Below are 26,812 nucleotides of genomic sequence, written 5' to 3' on the forward strand. Positions count from 1 at the left end.
CTGTCCTTACTGGGCCAGTTGGCTGAGGGGTGGCGCCCCACCCCCCCCACTTCATGCCAGGGCAGCACCGCTGAGCAAGCAGCGCCCCCATCCTTCGACTGCAAGGACTGCCGTGCCCTTGGCTCAGCCTCCTCCCGGGACCCCCGCCCACTCGAGGAGCCCCCATCACCAGCCCCAGGGGTTCAGAAGGAACCTCAGGCAGGCGGCGACGCTTCCATCTGGAATCGTTTAATGAGTCTACTTCTTACACGCATAATTATAAAAGAATAAGAATCGACAAAAATATTTTCTTTTCATAATGTGTAGAGGTGGTTCGTCTCTGGTGGGGTTTTTTTTTGTTTTTTTGTTTTTTTCCTACCCGCCCCTGGCAGAACTCTTGGCGGGAGGGAAAGGAAGGAGTAAGGATAACCCTGAGGCGGGGAGGGTTCCACTCCCAGCCCTGGAACCCCGGTCTGGGCCGGCGGGCCAGGCAGAAACGTGTGGCGGAGGGCTGGGCTGGGGAGAACGGGGCCGGGTGCGCTTCAGAGCCTGCCTGAAAGCCGGGCCGGAAGGCTGCCCCGCTTCCCTGCGCACCGCTCACGGCCTGCCGGGCATGACTCCTGCTGTGGGCTTCGGGTGCTGGCTGGGGTGAACCCTGTGGCCCAGCGGCAGACCCTGAATCTAGATTTAGGCACCCCTTGCTATCTTTCTTTTAAATAATTCATAAAAATGCCCACCCCCCAAAAGAAAAACAAAACGAAACACAAATATGAAGTGGGCGGGTGGGGAGGAAAGGCAACCGCATGCTTCTGCGCCGGTGGCCGGGCTGGGCCTGGGGGTCCCCGGGGCAAAGGCTGGCTCCTCCGAGTCTCTTCTGGCCTCCAGTGCCCAGCGGAGTTGAGGCTCCCGCTCCTGGATGACAGGGAGAGGAGGGATGGCTTGAGGAAGTGCCTCGTGGACGTTGGTCTCATCTCTCCATCCTGGCCACGAAGAAGCAGCAGGCTGAAACCCCAGGAGCGTTAACGAAAACAGTAAAAGGCGTTGGGGCGAAGGCGGCAGCTCCTGGGGCGGGCGGTCTGGCGGGGCCGGTGGGAGGAGGCGCTGCACAGGGCCTGCGGGGCCGCTCGGTCCCTCCGGCAACGGCGGCGGCGAAGCCACTTGTGCTCTGACTGTGCAGGCCCGCACGTGGCGGCCCGCGGGCTCAGAGGTATTCCTGTAGAAAGTGCAGCAGTGTGACTTCATAGTGCTCGCCGGACTCGGGGCAGCGGATGCTGTGTCTCTCGTTGGGGTATATCTGGGTGGACAGAGAAGGCAAGGCTGGTGGCACCGAGGCACCCCTGCACCCTGCTACCCCCGAACCCCTCCACCCCCGGGCTCAGAGTATCTCTCCTCAGGGCCTCGGTCCCGCCCCCGCCCCCCAACCCCTGGGGAGGGTGCAGGAAGGGAAGAGGTCTTGCTCCGGCACTGAGGGACCCAAGTTCGAATCCCCCCTCCACGGCCAGCTTGCTGTGTTAATTCTGGGCAAGTGACAGCCTGCCTGACGGCAGCCCCCCATGAAAGCTGAGCGAAGAATTCAGACCCTGTAGGGTCTTTGTGGCCTGGGCAAGCTAAGGTCTCAAACACAGAGGACTTGCACATATGAAAGCCTTAAGAAACTGTGCTGCTGCTCTATCCCCCAAACCCAGAGAGCTGCAAGGAACCCAGCTCCGTGAGTGGCTGGGGCTTCATGTCTCACAGACGTTTGGTGCCTCCAACTGAGCCACGTTCATTTCGCCAACAGGCCCCATTGGGGATTATACATGCTAAGGCCCCAGGACAGCCTCCCACCCCAGGCTGTGCCAGGTGTTTTCCTGGGTCTGCTCACCACCTGAGGGGGGGTCATCCCCAGAGAGAAACGGCAGCACGCTGGTGCCAAGGGCCATGCCCAAGGAATCACCCAGTCCCTGAAGCCTGGCTGAGCGCATGTCCAGGCTCTTGGGTAGATGGTGACAGGGACGCAGGTCTTGCCTCTGGCTATGAAATGAGGGCTCCTGCACCCCAGCAGTTCTCAGAGGAGCCCTAAGGGCTCATGGGGTAGGCGTGAAACCTGCTCCAGACCCTAGGAATGCATCGAACTGCCCAGAGATCTCCCCTCCTCCACCCTTGCCTTGATGAATCCAACCTGGATGAATCACAAGTCTGATCACATGGTCCCCAGCTCAGAGGTCCGCAAGGACTTGCCAGCTTGAGATCAAGACCTGGACTCCTGGGTCCCGCTGCCCCTACAGCCTCACGGGCCCCACTCCTTCCGGGCCCGGGGCAGCGGCACTGCCTGGGACAGACCCCGCTGCACCCACCCCTTCATGCCACCCTGGGTCTGGTTACTTCTTCCTCCTTCTGGGCTGTGAGGGCAGGGAGAGGGTCCATCTGGCTCCCCACTGTGCTCCCAGCCCCCAGTCCCAGGCCTGACATCTGACAACAAACGTGATGCACCAACAAGCTGGGGCTGTCAGTCTCCAGGCCAACTGCTGCCCGGTGTCTGAAGAGGAAGGTGGGCGTGCTCCATCTCCCCCACTCGCAGCCCCCAAGGGAGTGTCTTGTCTCACCTTCAATTTCCCCTGGGCAGGCAGGGGCACAAGCCTCTGGGACCCCCTTGTGTGCCAAATGCTTCTCCTGAGAGAACTCATTTGACCCTCACAAGCTCTGGGAGGCAGGGGTTATCACGCCCATTTCACAGATGAGGAGACAAGGCCCAAGGTTAAAGGACCTGCCGCCAATGGCCACATGGGAAGGGAGTGGCTATCCCAGCAGCGAGGCTCAGGGCTTCAGGCTCAGAAGGGACAGGTGAGGATCCACCCTGGCCCCGCCTGACTCCTTTGCTCTGATGTGCAGCTGCCTCTGGCCTGTGTTTGGAGAGCATGTGCAGCTGGGGGGGGGACTGCCAAGCAACGCCCAACCCAGCTCTTCACCCACAGGGAGCCCCGCCTCCCTCCTGCCCTGTCTGGCAAGCGCATGCCCAGCCACAGGTCCCTGCGGCCTGTCCCTCCTGCCCGATGACCCTCAGTTTCCCCATTTGTTGAATGGCAACAAGTCTTCCCCTGACAGCTCAGAACGCATGGAGGCGTCCAGGAAGCGGAAAGACTGCAGGGCAGCAGCAGGTAATAAAATCTGTCCCTCTCGCCTCCAGCACACCCACCCCCCACTCCTCCGAATCCACCAGGCCTCTCGCTCCCCACTCCCGCCCCCTTTCCTGCCGGGACAACTGACTGTGGCTCATGTCCCACTGGCCCCCATGGGCCTCTGTCTACAGGGCTGCCAGAGGGAGGCCTGACACCTCGCCTCACCCTTCGGAACAAAACACAGCCCTCCCCTGAGGCCCACCCCTTACCGCTGAAGCCCCGCCCTCTCACAAGGTCCCGCCCCTTACTGCTGAAGTCCCGCCCATCAGCGGAGGCGTCAGGCGGCTTGCCATGCCGGTCACCACATCCTGCTCCCCAGCTGTTCTGCTGGCTCCAGCTACCCTGGTCTCCCGTCCTGGAGCTGCTCCCGCCTACTAATTTCCTGTCTGGTGTCTTCCACAGCCGCCCCCCAGGCCTAGATGAGTTCCCACTTACTCTTTAGCACCCTTAAATGTCACCTCTTCGGGGAATTATTTTCTGACCCCCGTCAAGGGACACCCCCCCCCCCCCGCCCCGCCCCGCCCCAGATGCTGTCAGTATTCTGTACAGTTCCTTCAAAGCAAGGTTCCTGGCGCGCATGCGCAATCATTTCGGTAACATCAGCCTCCCTCCACCGGGCCCAGTTCCCAGATGTCGCCAGCAGCAGGTGGCGCGGACCCGGAGCGATCAGCGCGCGACTGCTGAATGGTGGTCGGGACCCAGGGAGCCGGCTAAGTGTGGAGCCAGGCAGTCAGGTGTGAGGATGGGGGCGCGGCCACGGGTGCCCCAACCCACTGCTGCCCACGCAGCGGGCTCCTGGGAGGAGCCACCCACCTGGAGCTGGTAAGGCTTTCCTGCTCGGATCAGCTGAGAGACGAGGAAGTTTGTGTGGAAAAAGTGCACGTTCTCATCCAGGAAGCCGTGCAGGATGAGCAGGCGGTTGGGCCTGGAAGACAAGGTGGGCGTGAGGGTCTGGGGCGAGACCCCCTTCTCCCGCCCATAGGCAGTCGCACCGCAGTCCACGCTCAGCCAGGGCTGGGGGCCCAGGGTCCCGTCCCAGCCCCAGGACAGCGAGGGCAGAAGCAGCAGCTCATCAGCAGAACGTGGCGGAACTCAAATCCCGTGCACAGTGCACAACTGGCGGGTCTGGGAGACCCCTCACTTCCCTCCAGGCGAGGAGGGGAGGGGTGGGCGCAGAGGCTGTGCCTGGAATGCCCTGAGCTCGGGGAAGCTTCTGGAGCAGTGCTGCCCACGGGCACTCTGAGACGATGGAACGTTCTAGACCTGCGCCACCCATCGCCGCCAGGTGGCTACTGAGTGCCTGACATGTGGCAAGGGTGGTCGAGGAACCTTACTTTTGAAAATTTTGATTTATAAATAAAAATAACTTATTGAAGTGACACCCACACAACCTAAATTTACTAATTTTAAAGGGATTTCGGGGCATTTGGTGCATTCACAGTGCCGTGCAACCATCATGTCTATCCTGAGTTCCAGAGCACTTCCATCACTCTGGAGCAAACCCCTGTGCCCATGAGCAGGCACTCCCCACCCTGGGCAACGACTGGTCATCTGTCTCCACGGTTTTACTGTTCTAGTGAATGGGGATGAATGTGAACGTAAATCGGAGTGGCCATGGAGCAGTGGGTTCTGAGCTTGGCTGCATGATAGCACGCCACTGTGGAGCCCAGGCCACCCTCCAGACTAGAGAGCAGCCTTGAGGGCAGAGGGGCCCTGGCGGGGTCAGCCTGTGACGAGAACCCTGGCACTAAAGGTGGGGCCCAGGTTCACCAGACAGAGCCACACCAGAAACTGGCCACGCCAGTTTCTTTTCGATCGGCGAATCAGAAGCCAATGCCCAAAGCATTGACGTGGGACATCAGAGCTGTTCCAACACACCTACATGTTAGAACCACTGTGGACCTGTGTTCTGAACCACGGTGTCAAAACCCACAAGACAGAGGCCGTTCAGGTTCAAAACTGACTCAGGGGGTCCATGGTGGGCTGCGTGTTTGGGGGATGAGGGGAGCCAGCACGTGCAAGGTGTGACTCTAGATCTTCCCTTCTATCTTTCTGGGGGCAGGGCTGGGGGGCTTCCCTCCCTCCTCGCTCCAAGAGAACCCAGGCACCTGCTTTCAGTGAGGAGCGGTGAGGAGGGAGGGCTGCGGGAGCAGAGGGGACCAAGGGGCAGGCACAGTGGGAGGTGCGGAAGCCACGCCCAGCCGGCCACAGGCGGGCCAGCCCTGGCGACCCTGAAGTCAGGGCGGGTGGGGGTCTTACTCATTGGGCAGCTTCTCCACGTGCAGGGCCACGGAACCCGCCTCGTAGCCAAGCTGGTTGTTTTCTGGGACATCCATGTAGCGTTCTGTGTACCCTGTGTCGTAGGCCATCCAGACTGTGACCGGAGCACCTGCGATGGCCACCTGAGGGCCACAGTGGATGGAGCGGGGGAGAGAGAGAGAAAGAAAGAGAGAGACACATACACACAAAGTTCAGGTCCTGGGAGCCTGCGCTTGGCCGGCTGTCCCGGGGCCTCCCCCGGAGGACGTGAGGAGCGGGCATGCACATGGGGGCTGGCAGGGGAGGGGCCCTCAGATGTGTCTCCCCCGTGGACCGTGCATTGTCTCGGGAGGGTGGGTGAGCTGAATGAGCACGCCGGGGCCGGGATCGGCCCCTCCCTGGGCCCACTGCCTTCCTGCCGCCTCCGCCTCCTCATCGCCGCCCCGCGGTGCCCTGACAGTGCCGCCGGCCTGGGGGCCCCTCCCCCGACGCTCTTCACACCATGCCCCACCTCTGCCCATCCGAGGCCGGGGTCCCGGGCTCAGCCTCCCACAGAGAGCTGCTGGCGGGGTTTTGTGCAGCCGGACGCCATCCTGGGGTCAGCAGTGGCGGGCAATGAGGAGGGGGGCTCGGCCCCATGGGGCTGCTGCGGGGAGAAACAGCCACGTGGCAAGGCCCCTGCCAAGATGCCTCCCCCGGGGGGGCGGGCTCCAAGGGGCACGGGTGGGCGCTGGCAGACAGGAGGGAGGAGGTGGGGACAGGACCCACCTTGAACACCTGGGGCTTGTGGATCAGCCCCATGAGCGAGAGGAAGCCTCCATAGGACCAGCCGTGGATGGCAACCCGGCTCAGGTCAATGAAGCCGTACTTCTCGGCCACGAAGTGCAAGCCCTCCACCTGGTCCTCGATCTCCACCTGGCCCTGGGGGATGAGGCCAGGCACCTCTCAGTGGCCTCCTCCCAGGCACGCGCCCTGCTGTCCCACCTCTTCCCTTGCAGGGAGCCCTCTTCCTCTTGGATCAAAAGCAGCTCTCTGGAAGCTACCCCTCTCTCCAGGCCCCATGCAAATCTGCTGTCTGGGGTGGCGGTCAGACAGGCCTCGCACCAACCCTGCCCCACCATCCCCTGGCTGACTCTGAGAAAGTCATGTCCCTTCTCTGGGCCTCAGTTTCCTCATCCCCAAAACGAGGACGTCAACATGAATAGGACCGAGTCTACAGTGGGTGTGAGGATGAAACGAGATGCCGAGTGTCCTGTACTCTGAGGCCTGGCGTATGCTGGGGCTTGATGAACAGCTGGTGTCATCACCGTCCTCACCACCGTCAGCACCATCCTCATCACCACCACCACCATCAGCATCATCCTCATCACCGTCCTCATCCTCATCACCATCTCCACCTTCATCACCATTATCCTCAGCATCACCACCACCATCACCATCACCATCCGCATCACGATCACCATCGTTATTATCACCACCACCACCATCACCACCATCAGCACCACTTCCACAGCCACCAGTGCCTGTCTTGCCCAACCCTTGGGACTTCCTGCTGATCAGGCCTATACTGACGTGTCTGGCTGCATCTGGGTTTTAGGCACCAGGTGGGGCGTGTGTCTACCTGTCTCCCCAAAGGCTCAACTCAGAGCTGAGCAACAGAGTGGATGTTCCCTCTGGTTCCAAAGGCCGCCCCACTTCTGACTGACATCCTGGGCAGGACCATCTTTGATGAAGGCCACCCCCGAGCCCCAGGTCCCCCTTCACCACACAGGAAGGGACTGAGGAGAGATGTTACCATTTGGTTTTTCAGGGCCCCTTCAAATCGGAGCCCTCGCTGACAGGAGCCCCTGCCGTCAATCACGACCACGGCGTAGCCCAGAGACGCCAGAGTGTTAAGCCGCAAATACTTGATTCCTTTGAAGGAGTTATTGACCAGCTGCACCTGTGGGGAAGGCGAGATGAGGCAAGTGTGAGAAATACAAGTAAAACACCGGCAGGATGGGCTAGACGGGCGAGACGCCAGCGGGATGGGACGGGGGCTTACAGCCTGAAGACGGGGCCTGTGCTCTATCGTGAAGGCTATGGATGGCCCTGGGCAGGTTGTGGAAGTGGTGGGGAGGGGAAGGTCAGACGGGGGCCCACTGTGCACCAGGCCTTGTGCTTGGGATGTGCTACAGAGAGGAAGGCCCCGGCCAGGCTCCCTTCTCGGCCAGGGACTCTGCCCCAGGCCCTCCATGGAATTACTCCCTTATTTCTTCAGCCTCTTTCTTTTCTACCCTTCAGTTATCTCTAAAAACAGACACAAAAACTGCTGCGGGTGGCGGGCGCTGTGTTCCCCAAGTGACGTCACTTACGCTAGTCCCTTATTTGGCACGATGAATGTTTGGGGCCGTATCGTCCTCTGCGGGTAGGGGCATCCCGCTGACTGTAGGGTGTGGACAGCATCCGAGGCCTCTACCCACTAGATGCCAGGAGCATCCCCCACCCCAGCTGCGACAACTACAAACGTCCCCAGACATCGCCAAGTACCACCTGGGGGACAGACCACCTCCAGCAGAGAACCGCTCTCTTAGATGGACCTGCTTGCCAACCTGCCTGCCTGGCCTGTCCCCTTCACAGAGAGCTGGGCCCAGGGCCCTTGGCCACCTCTGTCCCCAAGCTGGTGACCAGGGGTGAGAGTGGGTCACTGCTGGGCAGGTGGCCCAGACACACACGCCGGGTTTAGGGGGGCTTCCCAGAGGGACACGGGAGTATCAGCAGGTGAAAGGGTGGCTGTGCCGGAGAGTGCGGCGTGCGGAGAGCCAGGGGCCCCCAAGGACCCTGCGTGGCCAGTGGGGATGGGGAGGGGCACTGGGGGAGGGGGGAGGGTGTGGGGAGCAGGGCAGCGCCCACCTGCGGGCCTCCGTACACAAAGAGGACAGTAGGGTGCTTCTTCCCTGGCTGCACGGCGTGCGGCTTGTAGATCATGCCATAGAGCTGCACATCCGAGCGCGTGTGGAAATGGAAGATTTCCGGGGGCACGTAATCCGGGGGACAGCCTGCGGAGACAGAGTGGCTGTGGCTCCGAGGGCCGGGGCGGGCCGGGGAGGGCCCGGGAAGCCCACCTCGAAGCAGGGCCCATGTCTGGCCGACGCCCACACTCCCCCAGCCCCGGAGGGTGGACCGGAGGCACCCCATCTCCTGTGCTGCCCGACAGTTAAAATCAGAGGCTGAGGGTGGAAGTGACCCTGCACCCTGTGAGCCAGCTCGGGCCAGGCCACAGTCTGGCCGGGACCAACTCCAGAGCCCCGACACTGGCTCACCTAGTACGGAGGTGATGACAACGCTGGGATCTGATTAATGGACAGTTTTATGGCGGGGAGGGGGCTCTCTCTGATTTTCATGGTTACCTGTATCTTTGCAAAGCAACACTGGTTTTCCAATCCAGTGGTGAAGACAACTCTTCCTTTAAGTTCATTTAGGTTAAACAGAGTGTCCATTTAAGAGGAAAATAAGTAAATAGTGATGTAGGTCAGGGGTCTGCAAATATTTACTGTAAAAGGCTAAGTAGTAAGTATTTTTGGCTTTACACGCAGAAGAGCCGTCGTGTGTCTCTGGGTTGTAACCACACTCGTCGCTCTGTATCCTCAGGGGATTGGCTCTAGGGCGCTCCTCAGATACCCAAACCTGCCAATGCTCAAGCCCCTCATGTGAAATAGCACAGTATCTGCATATAACCTAGGCACACCTTCCCCCATGCTTTAGCTTTAAGTCACCTCTAGGTTACTTATAATGCCTGATACCACACGTTATGTAAATACGATACAAGCGCTATGTGAACAGCTGCCACGCACAGCTCAAGCTTTTCTCTTTGGAACGCTCTGTGGTTGGCTGCGTCCGTGGATGCGGAACCTGTGGCTAGGGAGGGGCTGACTATACTTGACTCTGCCGCTGCTGCAGCCCCAGTCACCACGGGTGATGCCAAAATGACTGGACGTGGCCGGAGTTGGCCCACAGGCCAGCTTGCCAGCTTCTCACAGATGTGGCGAGACTGGACTTTTGGGGCAGCGGTGCCCCCGTCTGCCTGCCTGCACGCCGGGGGCTGGGGATCGGGACACCCGCGCCCCCAGTGCTGCCCCACTGGCTGTGCTGGGTGCCTTGGCAGGCCCCTCCCTTCCCTGTTTCCTCTTCTGTGAACCAGGGCCAGAGTTCCCGCGCTGTCACATCCATGGTGACATGGGGAGAGTCAGGGACTGAGCTGTCAGATGGAGGGGGCTGCTTGCTTATTCAGCTTTCGGGGGCGGTGATGTGACAAACTGTTTTCCAGCCCATAAAGCCCACCCCAAACTCCAGGGGTTCCTATTTCCTACAATGTTCTAGAAATCTGCAAGTGGCAGGGCTGGGCTCAGGAAAGGGCGTCCTCTTTAGTGAGCGCTTCCTATGAGCTGGGCGCTACGTGAGCGCTTGGTTTACATCCCATGGGGGGCCACTGGACCGTTCCGTAGATAAGCAAACATTTCAGCGAGATGAGCTGACTTGCCTTCGCTTCCGCAGCCAGAATTGGAACATGGGGTCAACCGGGCAGAGTCCTGGCACCCTGGAGGCTCCTGGGCAAACTGACAAGCTGCCTCGTGCTCCCCGAGGCCCCTCACGACCTACTCCCGGCTCCTTCCACAAATGAAGGCTTTGGAGCGCCTGCTCTGCACAGGCGCCCTTGGAGATGGCCGCCCCTGAGGACGAGGATGGTCCGTGTAGGGACCCCATCCATCTGGCAGAGTCGGCTCCTGCACTGAGTATGTGCTCCATCCATAACAGCAGCACAGAAGCCAGAGACTGTCTCGGGGGGCCCACAGGACAGGTCGGGACCTGTGGTTATGCTCGACCCGCTCTCGGGGCCGCGCCGCTCAATGCCTTGTGCTCGCCCAGATGGCCCCCTCTCACCTGCCTTATTTACCAGGCCTGTGACGAGAAAGCTGGGGCTCCCCAGGGGAAGGACTCGCTCAGGAGCCCGGGGGCCTGGGGCTACTCACTGGCCGCCTCCATCATGCTGGCCCAGAACCGGGGCTGCTTGTGCAGGGGGTCGTCATCGGGGCCGCTCAGCTTGTAGACATGCACGCAGGGTGGCGTGCCCACGCTGCTGTAGTGGCTGATGAACATGTCGAAGTTCTGCAGGCGGGACGGGGTGCTGAGACCGCGGGGCGCCTCCCCCTCCCCCTCCCTGCTCGCCCGCCACCTGCATCAACCACGTGCCATCTTCACCCCGTGTGGTGTGTTCCCCTGCCTAACTCTGCTGCTGTTACCACCAGCCCTGCCTTGCAGATAAGCAGACTGAGGTGAGAGGAGCCTGTCCCCTGGCCAGGGGACCCCAGGCGGAGGCCGCTGGACCCAGCGGGGGTGGGGGTCAGAGCCAGACCTGCCCGATGCCAGAGTGTGCCTATCTTGCTGGTTCTGCAGCCAGCAAACAGCCACTGGCTGCTTGCCCGGGGTGGGGGTAGCCCTGTGCTCATGTTCCAGAATGCTGCCTGATCTTCCAGAATGTTCCAAGGGAGGGAGCATCAGGGAGGTGCCCACCTGGCTCATGGAGCAGCTGTGGGAGAAGCCGGGCGTGGTGAGGCGCACGATCTCGCCGGCTGACTCGTAGCTGACCACGTAGAGGTGGTGCTCCAGGGGCGTGTCCTTCGTGCCTTGGAAGTACACCAGCTTCGTCTCCTCGTTGACCCAGATCTGCGGGGGCACGGGGGCTCTTGGTGACAGGGCCGCCCTCCCCACCCCCAGGGAGGGCCCAGCGTTCTGTGGACAGGGGACCCGTTCTCTCCGAGCTGGCTTGAGCCCACAGGCTGGAGAGCTGTCTGGGAGACTTCACAGACCCCGTGGGGCAAGAGCAGACCCCACTAGGGCTGGGCTAACTGCGTGTTCTCCGGTCTGACTTGCAATCAGAACTCCGGGTCCGGACAGCTCCTTCCAGGCAGATCCAGATCAGCCGCTGAGGGGGGCTGAGGCCCCAGTGCTGGGACAGAGGCTGAGGGAGGGCCTGTCCTGGGCCTGCCAGTCCCCCAGCCCTGGTCCCCAGTGGGGACAGCCCACCTCTCTGACCCAGGTGCTCAGGGTTAAGCAGTGGTAATTCCCTGCCCCACCGGTTTCCTGGGGGAACGCCCATCAGACCCCTGGCACGGTTCTTAGGCGCTGTCCTCAGGAGGTGCAGGAAGGAACCTTGCTCTGGGGCCGGGAACAGGCACTGCCTTGCTGGGGCTGACCACGCAGCACAGATGCTTAAAGAGGCACTTCAAAAAGGCACATCCTCCGAACCGGCAATTACACCCCTGGGAATTGCTCCTGAGGACTCCACCAGAGAGGTGAGTTCAAAACGAAGGCACAAAGATGTCTCTTCAGACTAAAGAGAGGTGACACCCCGAATGCCCAAAAGACGGACTGGCTCCGTAATTACGGCACAGTTCTCCGTGGCCACATAAAGCTGTACTGTCTAAAAAACCCCTACAAATCCTCTACAATTATGATGCTCCTGTGGAGATGTGTGAAAATAGGAAAGATTTGCAGTGATTTCCCCCCGTGGTCACCTCTGAGGCGGAGTGGGGAGGTCACAGGGGTCTGGGGTGAGGATGGAAGGGGATTATTTAGAACGATTCAATTTTTACAACAAACACTGATGTGTTCGCTGTCACTGTACTTGGAAAAATAAATGCTGGTTTTCTAGAAATGGAGGATGTCGTGGGAAAACCCCACACCACAGGTAGTTAAGTCGTGTGCTGCTGTCGTCACAAGGACCATGTGAGAAGATATGCAGGCAGGAAGGATCTCCAGGCGGGGGACCCACCGAGGTCCAGGGCCATGGCACAGGCCACATGGAGCACGTGGCCGTGGCGGTGGCAGAGGGCTCTCTTTCCCTTTTTAATTCTTAAAATGCTTTTTTTTTAAAGAAAATTTCTGGGTAAAAAGATAAGGCATGCAGAAGGTAAAACTTTCACGTTAAAGAAAGGTTTTGGGTTTTTTTTTTTTTGGCTGCACTACACGGCTTGTGGGATCTTAGTTCCCTGAGCAGGGACTGAACCCAGGCCCTCGGCAGTGAAAGCGCCGAGTCCTAACTACTTGACCGCCAGGGAAGTCCTTAGAGAAAGGACTGTCTTGTGTGTCTGCCAGATGCTGCGCTGAGGGCGTCCAAGTATTTTAAAGCAGGGTCCTCACCCAGGGCTGTTCTGCCCCCCAGGGACGTTTGGCAGCCTCTGGACACATCTGTGGTTGTCACCCCCAGGGCGGGGGCCAGGGAGGCTGTTCCACACCCACAGTGCCCATCTCTGGCCCCGAGTGTCCATGGCGCCAAGGGAGAAACTGCTGTGGAGAGTACCAGCGCTATCTGATGGTCCCATCTCACAGGTGAGGAAACTGAGTCTTAGCACCCAGCTAGCGAGGGGCCGAGCGAGGCTACGAGCACAGGGGCCTCCAGTGAGCTTCAACCACAGCAGAGCGACTGAGTAGGGCCAGGTGTGGTCATACGGGAATGGACACAGTTACCTACAGAACCGGAACTCAGCAATAACACTTTTCTCTTGCTCGAGTGTTTTCTAACCACTATTTCCCACTGTATGAAGAGCACAGCAATGTACACTTGCATGTTAACCTCTCGAGTGTGCCCTGGGGTGGCCTCGTAAGGTCCACGCCTAGACCTGGGGCTGCCGGGTCAGGTGAGACATAGGTTGACGCTGTAATAGATGCCGCCTCTGCACCCCAGAAAGGCCGAGCCACGCCCCCTGGCTGCGCTGCCCAGGGGTGCCTGGCCCCCTTCTCTTGGCAGCCCTGGGCAGCACACAGGCAGCCCACCTCTCAACTTTAAAAGGGTTGGCCACATCTCCTCCTGGTTACTTGTATGGTTTAGTTTTTTCCATCTAAGTCTTTGGTCCAGGAGGCCTTTATGCTGGTGTGAGGTAGGGATCCAGGAGGTCTGATTAAGGGGTCTCTTTGGAAAATCTGGAATTCTGTAGACCTGGACCCCGGTGAAGATACTCTGGTCATATTTTTTTTTTTTTTTTTTGCGGTACGTGGGCCTCTCACTGCTGTGGCCTCTCCCGCTGCGGAGCACAGGCTCCGGACGCGCAGGCTCAGCGGCCATGGCTCACGGGCTAGCCACTCCGCGGCATGTGGGATCTTCCCAGACAGGGGCACGAACCCGTGTCCCCTGCATCGGCAGATGGACTCTCAACCACTGCGCCACCAGGGAAGCCCTGGTCACATTTTTATGATGGAGCATCTGGGTCGGGGAGTGGAAGGTGCACCTCTCAGCCCTGCAGCTGCATCTTTTGTTCCCAAACCTCCCGGGGCAGGCATGGGGGTGGTCCCCCATTGGAAGCTGCAGGACAGTTCTACGGTGGGCACCACCAGTGTCCCACAGACTCACAGACTGCTGTCCTGGGGACAGGTGGCTTCATGGAGTGGATGGAGGCTAAGTGAATGCTCCAGGTGGCACTGAGAATGGGCTGGGCCTCACCCACTAGGATCCAACAAAGGATGCTCAGGACAGCCTGCTTCCTGGACCCAGGGTCTCCAGCTGGTGGGAAGCACAGCCCCCGTGGCCCTCGGCGTGCAGAGCAGGAGGGAGTGGCCGGGTGAGGGGGCGGAGAGAGAAGCCACAGGCCTGGGGGGTCTGGAGGGGGCGGGAGCGCGTGTGCATTGTGTCTGTGCACATATGCGTGTACAAGCGTGCATGGAGACTCGGGTACCTTGGAGCCGTGCCTTGCCAAAACCTCCCATTCGCCGCTGGTCAGTGTGATCTCCTCCTTGATGGGGCATTTAAATTCATCTGGAAGAAAGGAAAAGAGGTGAAGGGAGCCCGGGAAGCTATGATGGGGACTCAAAGCACACAATGAATTCTCCACGGAGCCCAGGCAGCCAGGTGATGGGCAGGTACACTGGCTGGGCCCCAGGGATGGTACAAGGACCCGCCACACCACGGCGAGGTTCCCACCATGTGGATGGGGTGCCAGCATTTCCCCAGAAAAACCAGGGATCTGCATTTTTATCAAAAGCACCCAATTTTCAGGACTTCCCTGGTGGTCCAGTGGTAGAGACTCTGCACTTCCTCTGCAGGGGGCGCGGGTTCAATGGCTGGTTGGGGAACTAAGATCCCATAGGCAATGTGGTCCAAAAAAAAAAAAAAAAAAAAAAAAAGCACCCAATTTTAGAATCCTGCAGGTCAAACCGCCACCTTCCATGCCTGGACCTGTGACTGCTTAGGCCACGTAACCAGATCTTGATTAAACTCTGGGGCTGAGCAAAGGCTCAGTGGAGTTACAGGAGGTTTTTTGGTGGGTAGGCCTCGCTGTTGAATTTTTACCAGGTACATAACAATACGGAATGTGTCTTGCCACATGTTAGAAATTATTAAGACAGTTTATGAGCACTGGCTAAAATTGTTTTCTTTCCTTTTCTTTTTTTTTAAAAAATATTTATTTATTTATTGGCCACACTGGGTCTTCGTTGCTGCACATGGGCTTTCTCTACTTGCGGCAAGCAGGGGCTACTCTTCGTTGCGGTGCGCAGGCTTCTCATTGCGGTGGCTTCTTTGTTGTGGAGCACGCACTGTAGGTGCGCGGGCTCAGTAGTTGTGGCGCACGGACTTAGCTGCTCCGTGGCACATGGGACCTTCCCGGACCAGGGCTCGAACCCGTGTCCCCTGCATTGGCAGACAGATCCTTAACCACTGTGCCACCAGGGAAGTCCCTAAAATTGTTTTCTATCCTCTTGGATCTGAAGCAAACTACTGACCACGTCACCTAGGGAGGGACAGATGTCCCCGCACAGATCCACAGGGCTGCACAGTCAGGAACTTCCAGTGCAGAGACCTGGGCCGGGTGACTTGTCACAAGGAGACCCGGGAGGGAGGGCTGTTCCTCCGCCCCTCACTCACCAGGGGCCGGATGCCCCACTTCCTGCCCACTCACGCCTTTGCTGACACACACTCTGCTGGGCCCAGGCAGGGAGCCCAGTCGCACAGGCCTCCTCTGGGGCCGGCCCTGCCGACACGCCTGCTCCCAGTCCACAGTCGCTGTGCCCTCAATTCTCCTGCTGCCCCCAGGAGGCCTGGGCGATGGCTCAAGGCCTCCTGGTCCCCCTGCCTTGCTCCCACTCGCTCTGACTGCCCTCAGTCGTCTTCTGGGCTCAAGCCCACGCTGTTCACGGCCCAGAGGGTCCTGCAGACCATGCCAGGCTCCTCCCTCCTCCCTACCCGGCCCCTCGCTGGGGAGCCACCTGTGTCACCTGGACACACTCCTCCTGACCGGGTCCCCCAGCCTCCTGACCGCCCTCCCACTCGGCCGGGACGCCCTTAAGGAACCCACTCCTTTGGCCTTGCCTTTTGGACCGTTCAGTAGCCTGCAGCAGGCGGAGGCCTTGAGGCAGGGCGGTGGGGAGGATGCAGTCGGGGCACCAAAGGGCAGAGGGGAAACCAGCAGGGCCCACCTCAAAGGTAGGGGTCCCCCGGGGGCACCTGCCATGAGCCCCACTCAACAACCACCAGGCAGAACGAGAGCTCTTGGCTGCCCATTTCAAGAGGGAGGATGAGGATTTCTCCAGTGAGATCTCCAAGGCGAGGGGGTTTCCAAACAGGAAAGCAAATGCTGACGAGTGTCTCTGAGACGGCTCAGCTGGCCTGTGACGGCCGCGCTCAACCCTGAAGGACAACAACGCCCAGACGCTGGTCACTCCTTGGTCCCCATCTCACCTGACGCCCCGGCAGCTTGTGGCTTAGTCTGTTCCTGACCCTCGGGCTCCTGCGGCGCCTGAGCCCCCCGGATACCCCCTCCCTTGGGTGACCGTCTTCACACTGTGGCGGCCTCAGTCTCCTTAGCGGGCATGGCCTTGAAGCCCTGTGGCTCATCCAGGACAGTCCCACCCCCAGGGGACACTGGCAGGTGTCTGGGTTCATCTGTGGTTGTCACAACAGGGGTGCTCCTGGCATCGAGTGGGTGGCGGCAGGGATGCTGCTCCACACCCCACAGCGCCCCGACACCCCCCAGAGAGTGACTCGGCCCTGATGTCCGCAGTGCTGGGGAGACCCTGCTCCAAGCTCTGAGAGCCCTGTTTGGCACTCAGACCACACCCTACCTACCCAGGCTCCGCCCTTGGTGCCCCAGCCTGTCCCCAGGCTGAGATGCCATCCGTGTGTGAGGACACCCACGTTCCCACCGTGGATCCACCCTGGTCCCCAGAACCTGCACAGAGCTTCAACTTGAACATGTCCAAAACCCAACTCAACAGTTCTCTCCTAAACTGTCCCCTCAGAGTCTTTCCGTCTCAGACTCCAAAACCCTTTCAGACGTCCACGCCGTCCCTCTCTCTCTCTCTCTCAGACCCCAGTGCAATCCACCGTGTCAGCTCAGCAGTCAAGTACATCCAGAATCGGGCCCACCTGGATCTAGAGCAAAGTCAGCTCAGCCCCACTGCCTGACCCCAACTTTGTCACCTCCCCCCTCCCTCAGGCTCTGCTCCATGAACAGCCACAAGAATCATTCTAAACCGGCCGAAGGTCAATGGTAAAAGCCCTAGTCCTCCCCGCGGCCCACGAGGCCCTGTGCCACCTGCCCCGTCCCCTCCCTGCCCTCCCCTCCTCCCTGTCTCCCCCTCGCTCACTCTGTTCCAGCCACACGGGCCTCCTGGCTGTCCCTCCAACACGCCAGGCCCAGCCCTGCCCTGCCGCAGGGCCTTTGCACGGGCTGACCCTCGGCCTGGAGCGCCGTGTTGTGGCTGCTTCTGCCTCCACCCGGTCTCTGCTCTGTGGCATGTTATCCACTGCTGTGCCCCTGGCCTCCTGGCCTCTCACTGTATTTGGATGATGCCTGCCTCCTCCACCAGAGCAGAGGTCTTCGCTTTTCTCTTCCTACAGTGATACCCGCCCCACCCCCACCCCGCACCTAGGGCGGGGCAGCTTTTCCTGTAAAGAGCCAGGCAGCACAGACTTGGTGTGCAAAGGGCCTAGCATGTAGTCGGCGCTCAATAAATACTGCCGCCTGACTAAGCCGGGAGCTGGCTGTGATAACCCTGCCAGACCAGGACTGGCACTGGGAAAGGCCGGCTTCTTAGTCATTGGCACCCACTCCCTCTGGGGCGGGACCAGGGAACAAACCACTGGCTTGAACCACAGGCCATGAGCAAGGTGTTAGTCAGGGTCGCTCACCTTCCCCGGGGCTGAAGGGCTGGGTCCAGTCGTAGCCACGGGGCTTCAAAACAGCGGTGACTTTGTACAAGTGGCAGAAGCCAGTCTTGCACTCGTTGGCACGGATGAAGCAGAGTTCGTCTTCTCCCTCTGGTTGGGGGAAGGGATAGAAGATGTCGTGAACCTGTCCGGGCAGAGAGAGAGAGAGGATGTGTCAGAGGCGGGGGCTGGGGTGGTGGGGGGACACATCCCTTTGAGAAAGGGGAGGCTCCGACTGCCTGGCTAGAAGTCAGACCCCACCGACTCTCCCTCCGGAGCTGGCTTCTCCACATCGCCAGCCCCCGTCCAGCTGGGGAGCTGGGGGCGGGGACGCGGGACCCCGGCCCGGGCGGGGCACACACCCCTGCCCTTACGTTGATCCACACGTCGGTGACCTCCTCGTACACCACGTGCGGCTGGGCGCTCCTGGGCACGGCTCTGGCGAAGGCTGCCCGCTGCTCCTCGTTCTCGGCGGTGGGGATGAACAGGGCCGGGGGCAGGAGGACGAGCTGAAGCCGCTGCTGCGGCCGGTCCAGGAACATGGCCCAGGCACTGGGGGGCGAGGCAAGAGAGGACCGGCACCTCAGGGGCCAGCGGAGGCCAGCCAGGGCCCAATGGCCCCCTTTCCACACTTGTGTTTGATCAGAACGGCGCCTCCTTTGCCGACCTCACTGACACCTGAGCAGGTGACCCTGCAGCACGCAAAGGGTCCGTAGCCGGCACGCCCGCTCAAGGGGAGACGGGGGTGCTGACAGAACCGTGCAATCCAGTTTGTTCTGAAAACACCTCGCATCATTTGTAAACTTGGCCGACTTCTGCCAAATCCTCAGCCTTTATTTATCCTTTGTTTCATATTCTACTCTAAGTGGACAGTTTCTTTTTTTTTCCCCCCAGTCGTGCTGCGTGGCCTGTGGGACCTTAGTTCCCTGACCAGGGATCGAACCCGCACTCCCTGCAGTGGAAGCACAGAGACCTCACCACTGCACCACCAGGGAAGCCCCGAAAATACTCTTCTTTGGATCTCTCCCTGCATCACTGAAAAACAGACAAGCCATTCTTGGCTTGTGGGCTGTATGGTAACGGGCAGCGGGCTGGATTTGGCCCCCGGGTGGCGGTTTGGGGCCCTGGTTTAGAGGTGTCTGCCCCAACTTGGGCAGAAGAGGTAGAAAATGGCTGCGAAGGGACACCTTCTACCTAGTGAGGGAGACACTCACTATTTGCCGTCGCGTGTCCAGCCGGCCCTGGCGATGTACTCCACCTTCGGGAAGAGCGTGCTGAAGGGTTGTACCAGCTCCTTCTCTTGCGTCGACACAATCTAAAGGCAAAGCAGACTCGGGTCACAGTCCGGCCTGCCCATGTGCTGCCCAGGAGGAGACAGCCACTGTTGGGGGGCACTGTGTCCCCCCCGGCTCCACATGTTGGAGCCCTAACTCCTGGTACCTCAGAAGGGGGCCTTATTTGGAAACGGGGTGGTCGCAGGTGTGACTAGTTCAGATGAGGTCGTACTGGGGTGGGGGGGCCCAACCTAACAGGACAGATGTCTTTATAAAAAGGGACAGAGGCACCACTCAGGCAGAGAACGTCTTGTGACGAGACACAGGGAGCAGGCGGCTGTCTCCAAGCCAAGGGGGGCTGCCTGGAACAGATCTTCCCTCAAGGCCTCGGAAGGAGCCAGCCCTGTCAACACCTTGATTTTGGACCTTTAGCCTCCAGAACCGGGAGATGATGAACTTCAGTGGCTTAAACCTCCCAGTGGTACTTTGCTATGACAGCCTGTTGCCTGGAAACCAAGGGCTCTGGCCTGGGCTGTCACTGAAGAGCCAGGTGGCCTTGGGTAAGACACAGCCTCTGGCCGCTGCAGCTTCCTGGAGGTGACACGGGGCTGGCAGGGCATCTCCCCGGGAGGGGTGACAGGAGAGGCGGGCAGGGCCTCAGCACGGCCCACACCCAGGCTCGCCACCAACCCCCGCCTGCCCCACCTGCCTGTTCAGTGGGCAAAACCCACGCCCGCCTCGGGACCTTGCCCATCCGACGCGGCCAGGAACCATTTACAACAGCTGGTGGGGGTTCAGCAAAGCCACTTAGGACAGATCCCTGTAGAATCTGCCGTAATGTTCCGGTCAAGAGTGCCGAAGGGGTTTGGTTAGGGCCTAATCATGCCCAAACCCAAAACCACCCCCCCAATCATGAAAATAGGTGTATTTAATCTCACGCCTCTTTTATGAAACATTACATGAGAAGCCACTTTGGCAAAAATATGCAGGGGCTTCCCGGCTCGTCCGCCTGCTCCAACCTCTGCTGCGAGGGGCGTCGCCCTCTGACATCCCCACGTGGGGCTGGGCATCCCTACAGCCCTTCTCCCCTTAGCCTCCTCTGCCCTCCTGGCTGTGGGGTCCTGAGGAACGACTCCCTGGGCGATGAGGACCCTTGTCTGCGACGACGACCAGCTGACAGAGGGAAGGATGCAGAACAGATGGGGCCGGTGAAGTGATATGTGAGGAGCTGCTCAGAGGCTGGGGTGGGGCACCCCTAGCCTGAGGTCGGGGTGCTCCAGGCAACTGCTCCCCACCCCTCTGAGCTCCCTGTTCTGGAAGCTCTGCGAGCCACCGCCCTCGTGTGCCCGGGCGTCCCCTCCCCACGCCTCAGGGCCACCTGGAGGCAGGTGGGGCTGGGCTCACCACTCCCCGTCTCGGAGTCCAGGTTCAGAGTGACGGGCGGCAGGGCCCAGCCTGGAAGCTGGGGCTCCGGGCAGAACCTCTTCAGGTTCAGTTGGCCAAGAGAAGCACCTGCCATGCAATGGGGGCGAGCAGCCTCCGGACCCGTCTCCCAGCACACACCCCGGCCCTCCTCTCCTCATCCAGAAGCTTCTCCCGGGCGCCCAGACCCCTCTTACCTTGCCCTGACTGTCGGTCTGAAACTCAGCCAGTTTCAAGGCGATCTTGGGATTTTTGCTGCCTGCAGAAACGAAAGCGAGGTGGATCTGGCAGGTGTCGCCAAGAGGGCTCAGAGCAGGTGTTGGGGGCGGTGGCTGGGGTGGGGGGTGATCCTCACAGGCAGTGACATGGCTGGCATGGGGGGAGGGGAGGAAGGCGCCAGGTGGCCAAAGGTCTCTCTGTAGGTGCGTCACCCTCTCTGGCCCAGGCACAAAGTCCCCCAGGCAGGACTGTCTGACTTTGGGCCTGGACCTTAGTCCCGACAGTGACGTGGCAACGTCTCTGCTGTTTAAGAACATAGGTCAGGCCTGGGCTGGTGGGAGGGCCGTGAGGGGGACACAAACACGAGGAAGATGCCTCTCTGCCTCTGGAGAGCTTGAATGCTGGCTGCAAAGACAGCACACGCCCGTAACAAAAGCACCAATGATGCAGAAAGGTGGCCCACGTCCCAGTGACACAGCCAGTCTTCAGCTGTCGGGAGGCAGGTGGCCTATTGGCTGGGGTGACTGAGACATGCCCTCCAGGGTGGGATTTGGTTCAGGCCCCCGTTATTCCTATGACGGATCTCAACTCTGGCCCCCGTGGCTCTCGCACCCCAGCAGGTAATGTCTCGGTGCCTCTGCTTCCTCGTCTCTCCAACAGGGGAAGGGAAGGACCAACTTCCCCGTTCACACCAGGGACTGGAAGTTTCCGTAGGGAGGCTCTGCCTAGCACGGCCCACAGTTAGCAAGAACGAGTCTGTCGTAGGCTTCCACGGAGGTCCCAAAGATGCTGAACCTGGCCTGCACATGTATTTTGTGTGGCTAAGTCTTTTTTTTTTTTTTAAATTGGCCGTGCCACGTGCGGCATGCAGGATCTTAGTTCCCCGACCAGAGATCGAACCCGTGCCCCCTGCAGTGGAAGCGTGGAGTCTTAACCACTGGACCGCTAGGGAAGTCCTGCTAAGTATTTTTAAATGATTCGAGCCACGTTTAAGAATTGGTAGATTTCTGGGACTTCCATGTATTTCTGGGCAAACCCTGTATTCTCACAAGGCAGTGAGTGTCTGATGCGACCCTGGAGGGGGCCCACACCTCCCACTGCCTCCCCAGGGCTCCTACTGTCTCCTGGGCCCCGAGGCAGGACACCAGTCACCACTGACGGTGGCGCTGGCCTGGCTGTTGTTCCCAAGTGCAGCCTGCTTCTCCGGGGCCATCCCTGTCTGGGTCCTGTGGGCCCATCCTGGCTGGTGCCTCACCGTGTTCTATGAGGCTTCAGAGCCGAGCCGCCCTCGTGTGTCCTGGGCCCTCACCTGTCCTGGGGTACCGGTAGGAGTCCGTCTTCCTCTCCTCTAGCGCGGGAGAGGGCACGTGAATGATCTCCACCTCGGACTCGTCCACTTCCTCGTACAGGATCCGCAGCGTCTTGCAGCCTTCTGAACCTGGGAGGGGGCAGGGCCGCTGCTGAGGGTGCCGGGTGTCCCCTCTGCCGCCCCGCACCCCCCTGCCCACACGGGGACTCTGCTCTACCATGGCAGGGCCCAGACAAGAATGGCCCCTGGGGCCGGAAACCCAGCTCTGCCGTGTACTAGGCCTGAAGCCAGTCACATGTCCTCCTGGGGCGTCGATTTCCTTCCCTGTAAAACCAGAGCAGGAACGGCGCTCTTCCCAGCACGGGAAGGCAAGGGAGATGGCCACGTGGGGACTTACGGGCTGAACCACACGCCCACCCAATTCCTACATTCAAGTCTCAACCCCTGGACCTCAGATCGGGACTGTATTTGGAGATCGGGGTTTTTAAAGAGGTGATTCGGTTAAAATGCAGCCCTGAGGGTGGCCCTGATACAGTATGACTGCTGTTGCTATAGAAAGAGGTTAGGACACAGACACGCAGAGGGGAGACCACGTGAGGACAGGGGGAGACGGCAGCCGTCTGTAAGCTGAGGAGAGAGGCCTCGGAAGAAGCCAAACCTGCCGACACCTCCATCTCAGATGTCCAGCCTCCAGGCTGTGACGTCTGAGCTGCCCCATCTGTGGGACATGGTCACGGCCGCCCGAGCAGACTAACACTTGGGGCAGGGCTCAAGAAGGGGTACAGTGGAAGTTGTCATGAGAAGTAACCGAATCACTGGGAGCTGACAGCCTAGCAAGGGGCGTGAGCACTGGCAATGCCAACATCAAGGGGACGGAGCCCACGGCTGTTCCTTTCTCGGCTGCCGAGAAGGGTCCCCATCTGCTTCCTGTACCCTCGCCTGACTCACTAGGACGAACCAATGACATCCGCTGACCTCGGCCAAGCCCACCCTGCCTTCAGGTCTCCACACCTGCTCTATGGGGCGCTGGCAGCCACAGGGCTGAGGCAGTGGAAGTGCTGCAGCTCAGACTCAGTGATAAGGGCTCCTATGTCTGTCCACTGGGCATGGGTTGTTCCGGGGCCCTGAGTTTCCTGGCCAGGAAAGACCCTCTTGGGTTGCTGTGGTCATGTAGCTCCACGGGTGCATGCCATGAGTGGGGCTACAGCAAACGGGGTAGACGTCCCTTGGCCTCAGCGTTCAGGGGCTCTATCTGAGGGGTTCTGAGCTGTTAAGAATAGTAGAGTCAGTATCTTGATGTCATTGAGACCAGTGGATGGCAACCAGGGGCCATTCTGGGTCCCCAGGGGCCATGTGGCAATGTCTGGGGACATTTGTGGCTGTCACAACTCAGGTGACAGGTGACACACTGAGTCACCAAGGCCCCCCACAGAGAATGACCCAGCCTCCGTGGCCACAGGGCCGAGGGGGAGAGACCTCACTTTATAGGCCGGAAGTCGAAGGGTGGATGGTCACCTGCTTCAGGCACGCAGAGTCACAAGCTGAGTGACCTGACCCAGGACCCTGACTCCTGACCTGGAGCCCTTTTCCCCAGAGACACGGACCAGGGGCACACACAGCACTGCGGTGGTGAAAGACCCCGGCCCAGATGAAGGGGGAGCACGTGCGGCGTCCTCCCCAGGAACGTGCCGATCCCGGCCCCGTCTCGGCAGCACCAGCAGCCCTTAGGCGCCTGACGCTGGCAAGTCGTCCTTTACCTGGGCGCTGGCTAGCATGTTCGGCGCTGGTTTCTCTCCGCTGCACGGTTTTCATGCCTAGCTTCTATTCATGGTAGGACCATGATGTTTTCTTTTCAAATTGATTTAAGGAGAAGACACGCTGAAGTCAAGGCAGGGGTGACTAGCAGGTGAGGTGGCACTCGGCTGAGGCGGCGGATGGCCAGTGCCTGGGCCCCCGCATCCTGGCTTGCGTGGCCGCTCGCCCACGGACGCACACAGAGGCGCTAAGGCCAGGGAGGACTCTATGCGCAGCGGAGGCCTGGCCCACTCCTGCTCGTGCAGCAGAGGGTGTGATGGTACTCACGCACCGCAAGAAACGACTCTCCCCGTGCTCAGGAAACAGACTCTGGTCCACTGAACAGGGGAGATAAGACACCCTCGCCTCACGCACAGCACAGAAAAACAGATACAAAGCGGCCTGCTGATCTGGCTTCTTTCTAACTTGTGGCAAAACCCGTCAAGATTTAAGATGCATGTAGCTTCAATTCATCTCTCTTACAGCTGGGAATTTTCTCTAAGGCAGGATTTTCGATACTTGGCGCTGCAGACATTAGGGCCGGGCCATTCTCTGCGGGGGGCCACCCTGGGGTGGGGTGTGGAGAAGCACCCCTGCCCCCACCCCCTCGATACTGGGAGCACCCCCAGTCGTGACAACCACAGATGTCCCCAGACACGGCCCAGTGTCCCCTGGGCGTGGGGGGCGGGGCAGACCACCCCTGTCTGAGGACCATTAACATACTCCCAGGAGGTCACGAGGATAAATGTAGGAAGATTTCGCTGCAGTATTGTTTACAACACCAAAGCAAAACCCAAACCGGAAACTGGCAACAGCCAAAGTGCCCATCAGTGTGGACTTCTTAACTAAACTGTGGTACATCCACGCCCCCAGGACATCCACAGTTAAAGGATTCTCTGGGTGCTGACTGCAATGGACTAAATGTCTGTGTTCCCACAGAATTCAAATGTTAGACCCTACCCCCCAGTGTGATGTATTGGGAGGTGATTAGGTCACGAGGGTGGAGCCCTCATGAAGGGGATCAGTGCCCCTATAAAAAGGAACCCCAGGGCTTCCCTGGTGGCGCAGTGGTTGAGAGTCTGCCTGCTGATGCAGGGGACACGGGTTCGTGCCCCGGTCCAGGAAGATCCCACATGCCGCGGAACGGCTGGGCCCGTGAGCCATGGCCGCTGAGCCTGCGCGTCCGGAGCCTGTGCCCGGCAACGGGAGAGGCCACAGCAGTGAGAGGCCCGCATACCACACACACACAAAAAAAAAAGGAACCCCAGAGAGCTCCCTGACCCTTCACCATGTGAGGACAGGGTGATATGACAGCATCCGTGAACAAGGAAGAGGCCCTCACCAGACACCGAATCTGCCTTGGACTTGGACTCCCAGCCCTTGCAACAGTGAGAAATAAATGCCGGCTGTTTATAAGCCGCCCTGGCTGTGGTATTGTCACAGCGGCCTCAAAGGACTGAGACACGGATGCTGATGGGAAGGTTGCTGAGGTTTATCTTAAATGAAAAGAGCAAAGAGCAGACCAGCATGTACACTGTGCTTCTGCTAACAGAAGTGTTTGCAGAAGTGTTTCTAAAAATGGAAAGGCGCTTACCCTCCCAGGAGGCTGTGGGACACCACCAGTAGCCAGTGAAGCGGTCAAATTCTTCCTGGATGACGAAGGTGGCTACACCCGCGGATCTGGGGTCGTCAAGGACACTGGACAAGCCTGGATGGGGAGGGGGCCGGGCGAGAGATGAGGAGTCTGGTTTAGAGCAGGGCTTCTCCCCTGGCACGGCTGACATCAGGGCCGGACCGTTCTCTGTGGGGGCATCCTGGGCGCTGTGGGGTGTGCAGCAGTCTCCCTGGCCGCACCCACTCGATGCCAGGAGCATCCTCACCTCGCTGTGACAGCTGAAAATGTCTCAGCACATGGCCAGTACCCCATTCGCCCCTGGCTGAGAAGCTCAGGTTTAGTGAGAGGGCACCAGGGCCTTGGGGCAGGACAGGAGGCAGGGATCAGGGTCAGAGGCCACAACCCATGCAGTCCCGCAGATATATCTGCACAGGATTGATGTCACTGTCGGCAAGCAGGGGCCTGAGGGGAAGGCCGGGTCTGGTGAGTTCTGGGCTGGAAGAATGGCATGGGGACAGGAGAGCGGAGGCAGGAGGGGCTGAGGGGAGCAGAGGCGCACAAGTGTCCAGCGTGGAGGCCAGGCCCCAGTGGCCGGGGCGATTCACGCAGAGGAAGACCCTGAGCCAGGCAGCTGGACTCTTTGTGGGGCCAGAGGGGGAGCCACGGGAGGGGGGCCGTGGGATCACGGTCTGGGAAGGCGCCTGGTGGTCCAGCAGGGAGCACAGTGACAGGGGTGGGAGTCTTTCTAGAAGCTGGACTGGTGGCTGTGATGACAGACCACACCAGGGGTGCCGGTTCCCATCCGCCCCGCCCTCCTCCCCGGCGCCCTCCACCCGGCCTCACCCTTGTGGCAGAAGGTCAGCCGCTGCTCCTCGCCCGTCTCGATGTTGGCCACCCACAGGTCGCTGTTGTTGATGAAGGAGAAGAAGGCGGGGTCGGCGGGGCAGATCTTGGGGTCCATCCGGGGCCCGGAACACTGGGTCTTGATTTCCAGGGGCTTCATGGGGGACACCTGGGGACACACAGAGACCCAGCTCAGGGGGTCAGGAGGCCGCCACCTGCCCCGCCTCCCCCCACCAGAGAGCGGGGGCTCACCATGAAGCCGTTCTTGCCGCCGTCCCGGCAGTGAAAGAGACTGTTGCTGGCCTGGAAGAGGAAGAGGCCGCTCTCGCTGTGGAAGTCGTAGGAGGTGATGCCGAAGACGCCCAGGCGCTTCCGCTCCCGCAGGAGTTCCTCTTCCCGGGAGTAGACCCCGTGGTGCGGCGTGGCCTGGGGACACATTGGGCGGGGCCGGGGGGCGGGGCGGAACACTGGCATCAGCAGCTGGAGGCTCCAGCACCCTGGCCACAGAGCGGCACAGACGGGCAGGGCTGCGGGGCTCACCTGTAGTTGCAACCTCCTCACCCCCCACCAAATCGCTCTAGGACACATGAGGCCCTCCTCCACCCCCAGGGCCACCCTACACCCTACAGACCCCCGCCCTCCCTCCCTGGTCACAGCCTCTTCCTGCGAGAGCATTCGAGCTGAAGCCACCCACCACCAGCTGTTCATGCTCTTGGCATGGGTAGGGGTGGGGCAGATTCCACGCCTGACCACCCTAACGCC

The 26,812-nt window shown here is 60.2% G+C and overlaps 1 protein-coding gene across 11 annotated transcripts in view; it reads right to left on the reverse strand.

Annotated features, from left to right (window-relative positions):
• Positions 1–212: 212 nt before the first annotated feature.
• Positions 213–26,812, reverse strand: part of DPP9 (dipeptidyl peptidase 9) — a 41,169-nt gene continuing 14,569 nt past the window's right edge. For 7 of the 11 annotated variants that reach the window (XM_012535913.3, XM_033400834.2, XM_049707566.1 and 4 more), the window contains 17 exons: positions 26,303–26,476; positions 26,051–26,219; positions 25,187–25,300; positions 21,799–21,927; positions 20,468–20,529; positions 18,789–18,889; positions 17,949–18,126; positions 17,557–17,719; positions 14,105–14,184; positions 10,947–11,099; positions 10,406–10,541; positions 8,289–8,434; positions 7,192–7,338; positions 6,165–6,317; positions 5,397–5,539; positions 3,951–4,062; positions 213–1,273 (listed from right to left, as the gene is read on the reverse strand). In XM_012535913.3, coding sequence (XP_012391367.1) covers positions 1,181–1,273; positions 3,951–4,062; positions 5,397–5,539; positions 6,165–6,317; positions 7,192–7,338; positions 8,289–8,434; positions 10,406–10,541; positions 10,947–11,099; positions 14,105–14,184; positions 17,557–17,719; positions 17,949–18,126; positions 18,789–18,889; positions 20,468–20,529; positions 21,799–21,927; positions 25,187–25,300; positions 26,051–26,219; positions 26,303–26,476 — 2,253 coding nt within the window. In that variant the 3' untranslated portion in view covers positions 213–1,180. The other 4 variants (XM_049707571.1, XM_049707570.1, XM_049707572.1 and 1 more) reach the window with 4 other exon arrangements.

The sequence above is a fragment of the Orcinus orca genome, chromosome 3, assembly GCF_937001465.1.
Source record: "Orcinus orca chromosome 3, mOrcOrc1.1, whole genome shotgun sequence".
Classification (NCBI taxonomy): domain Eukaryota; kingdom Metazoa; phylum Chordata; class Mammalia; order Artiodactyla; family Delphinidae; genus Orcinus; species Orcinus orca.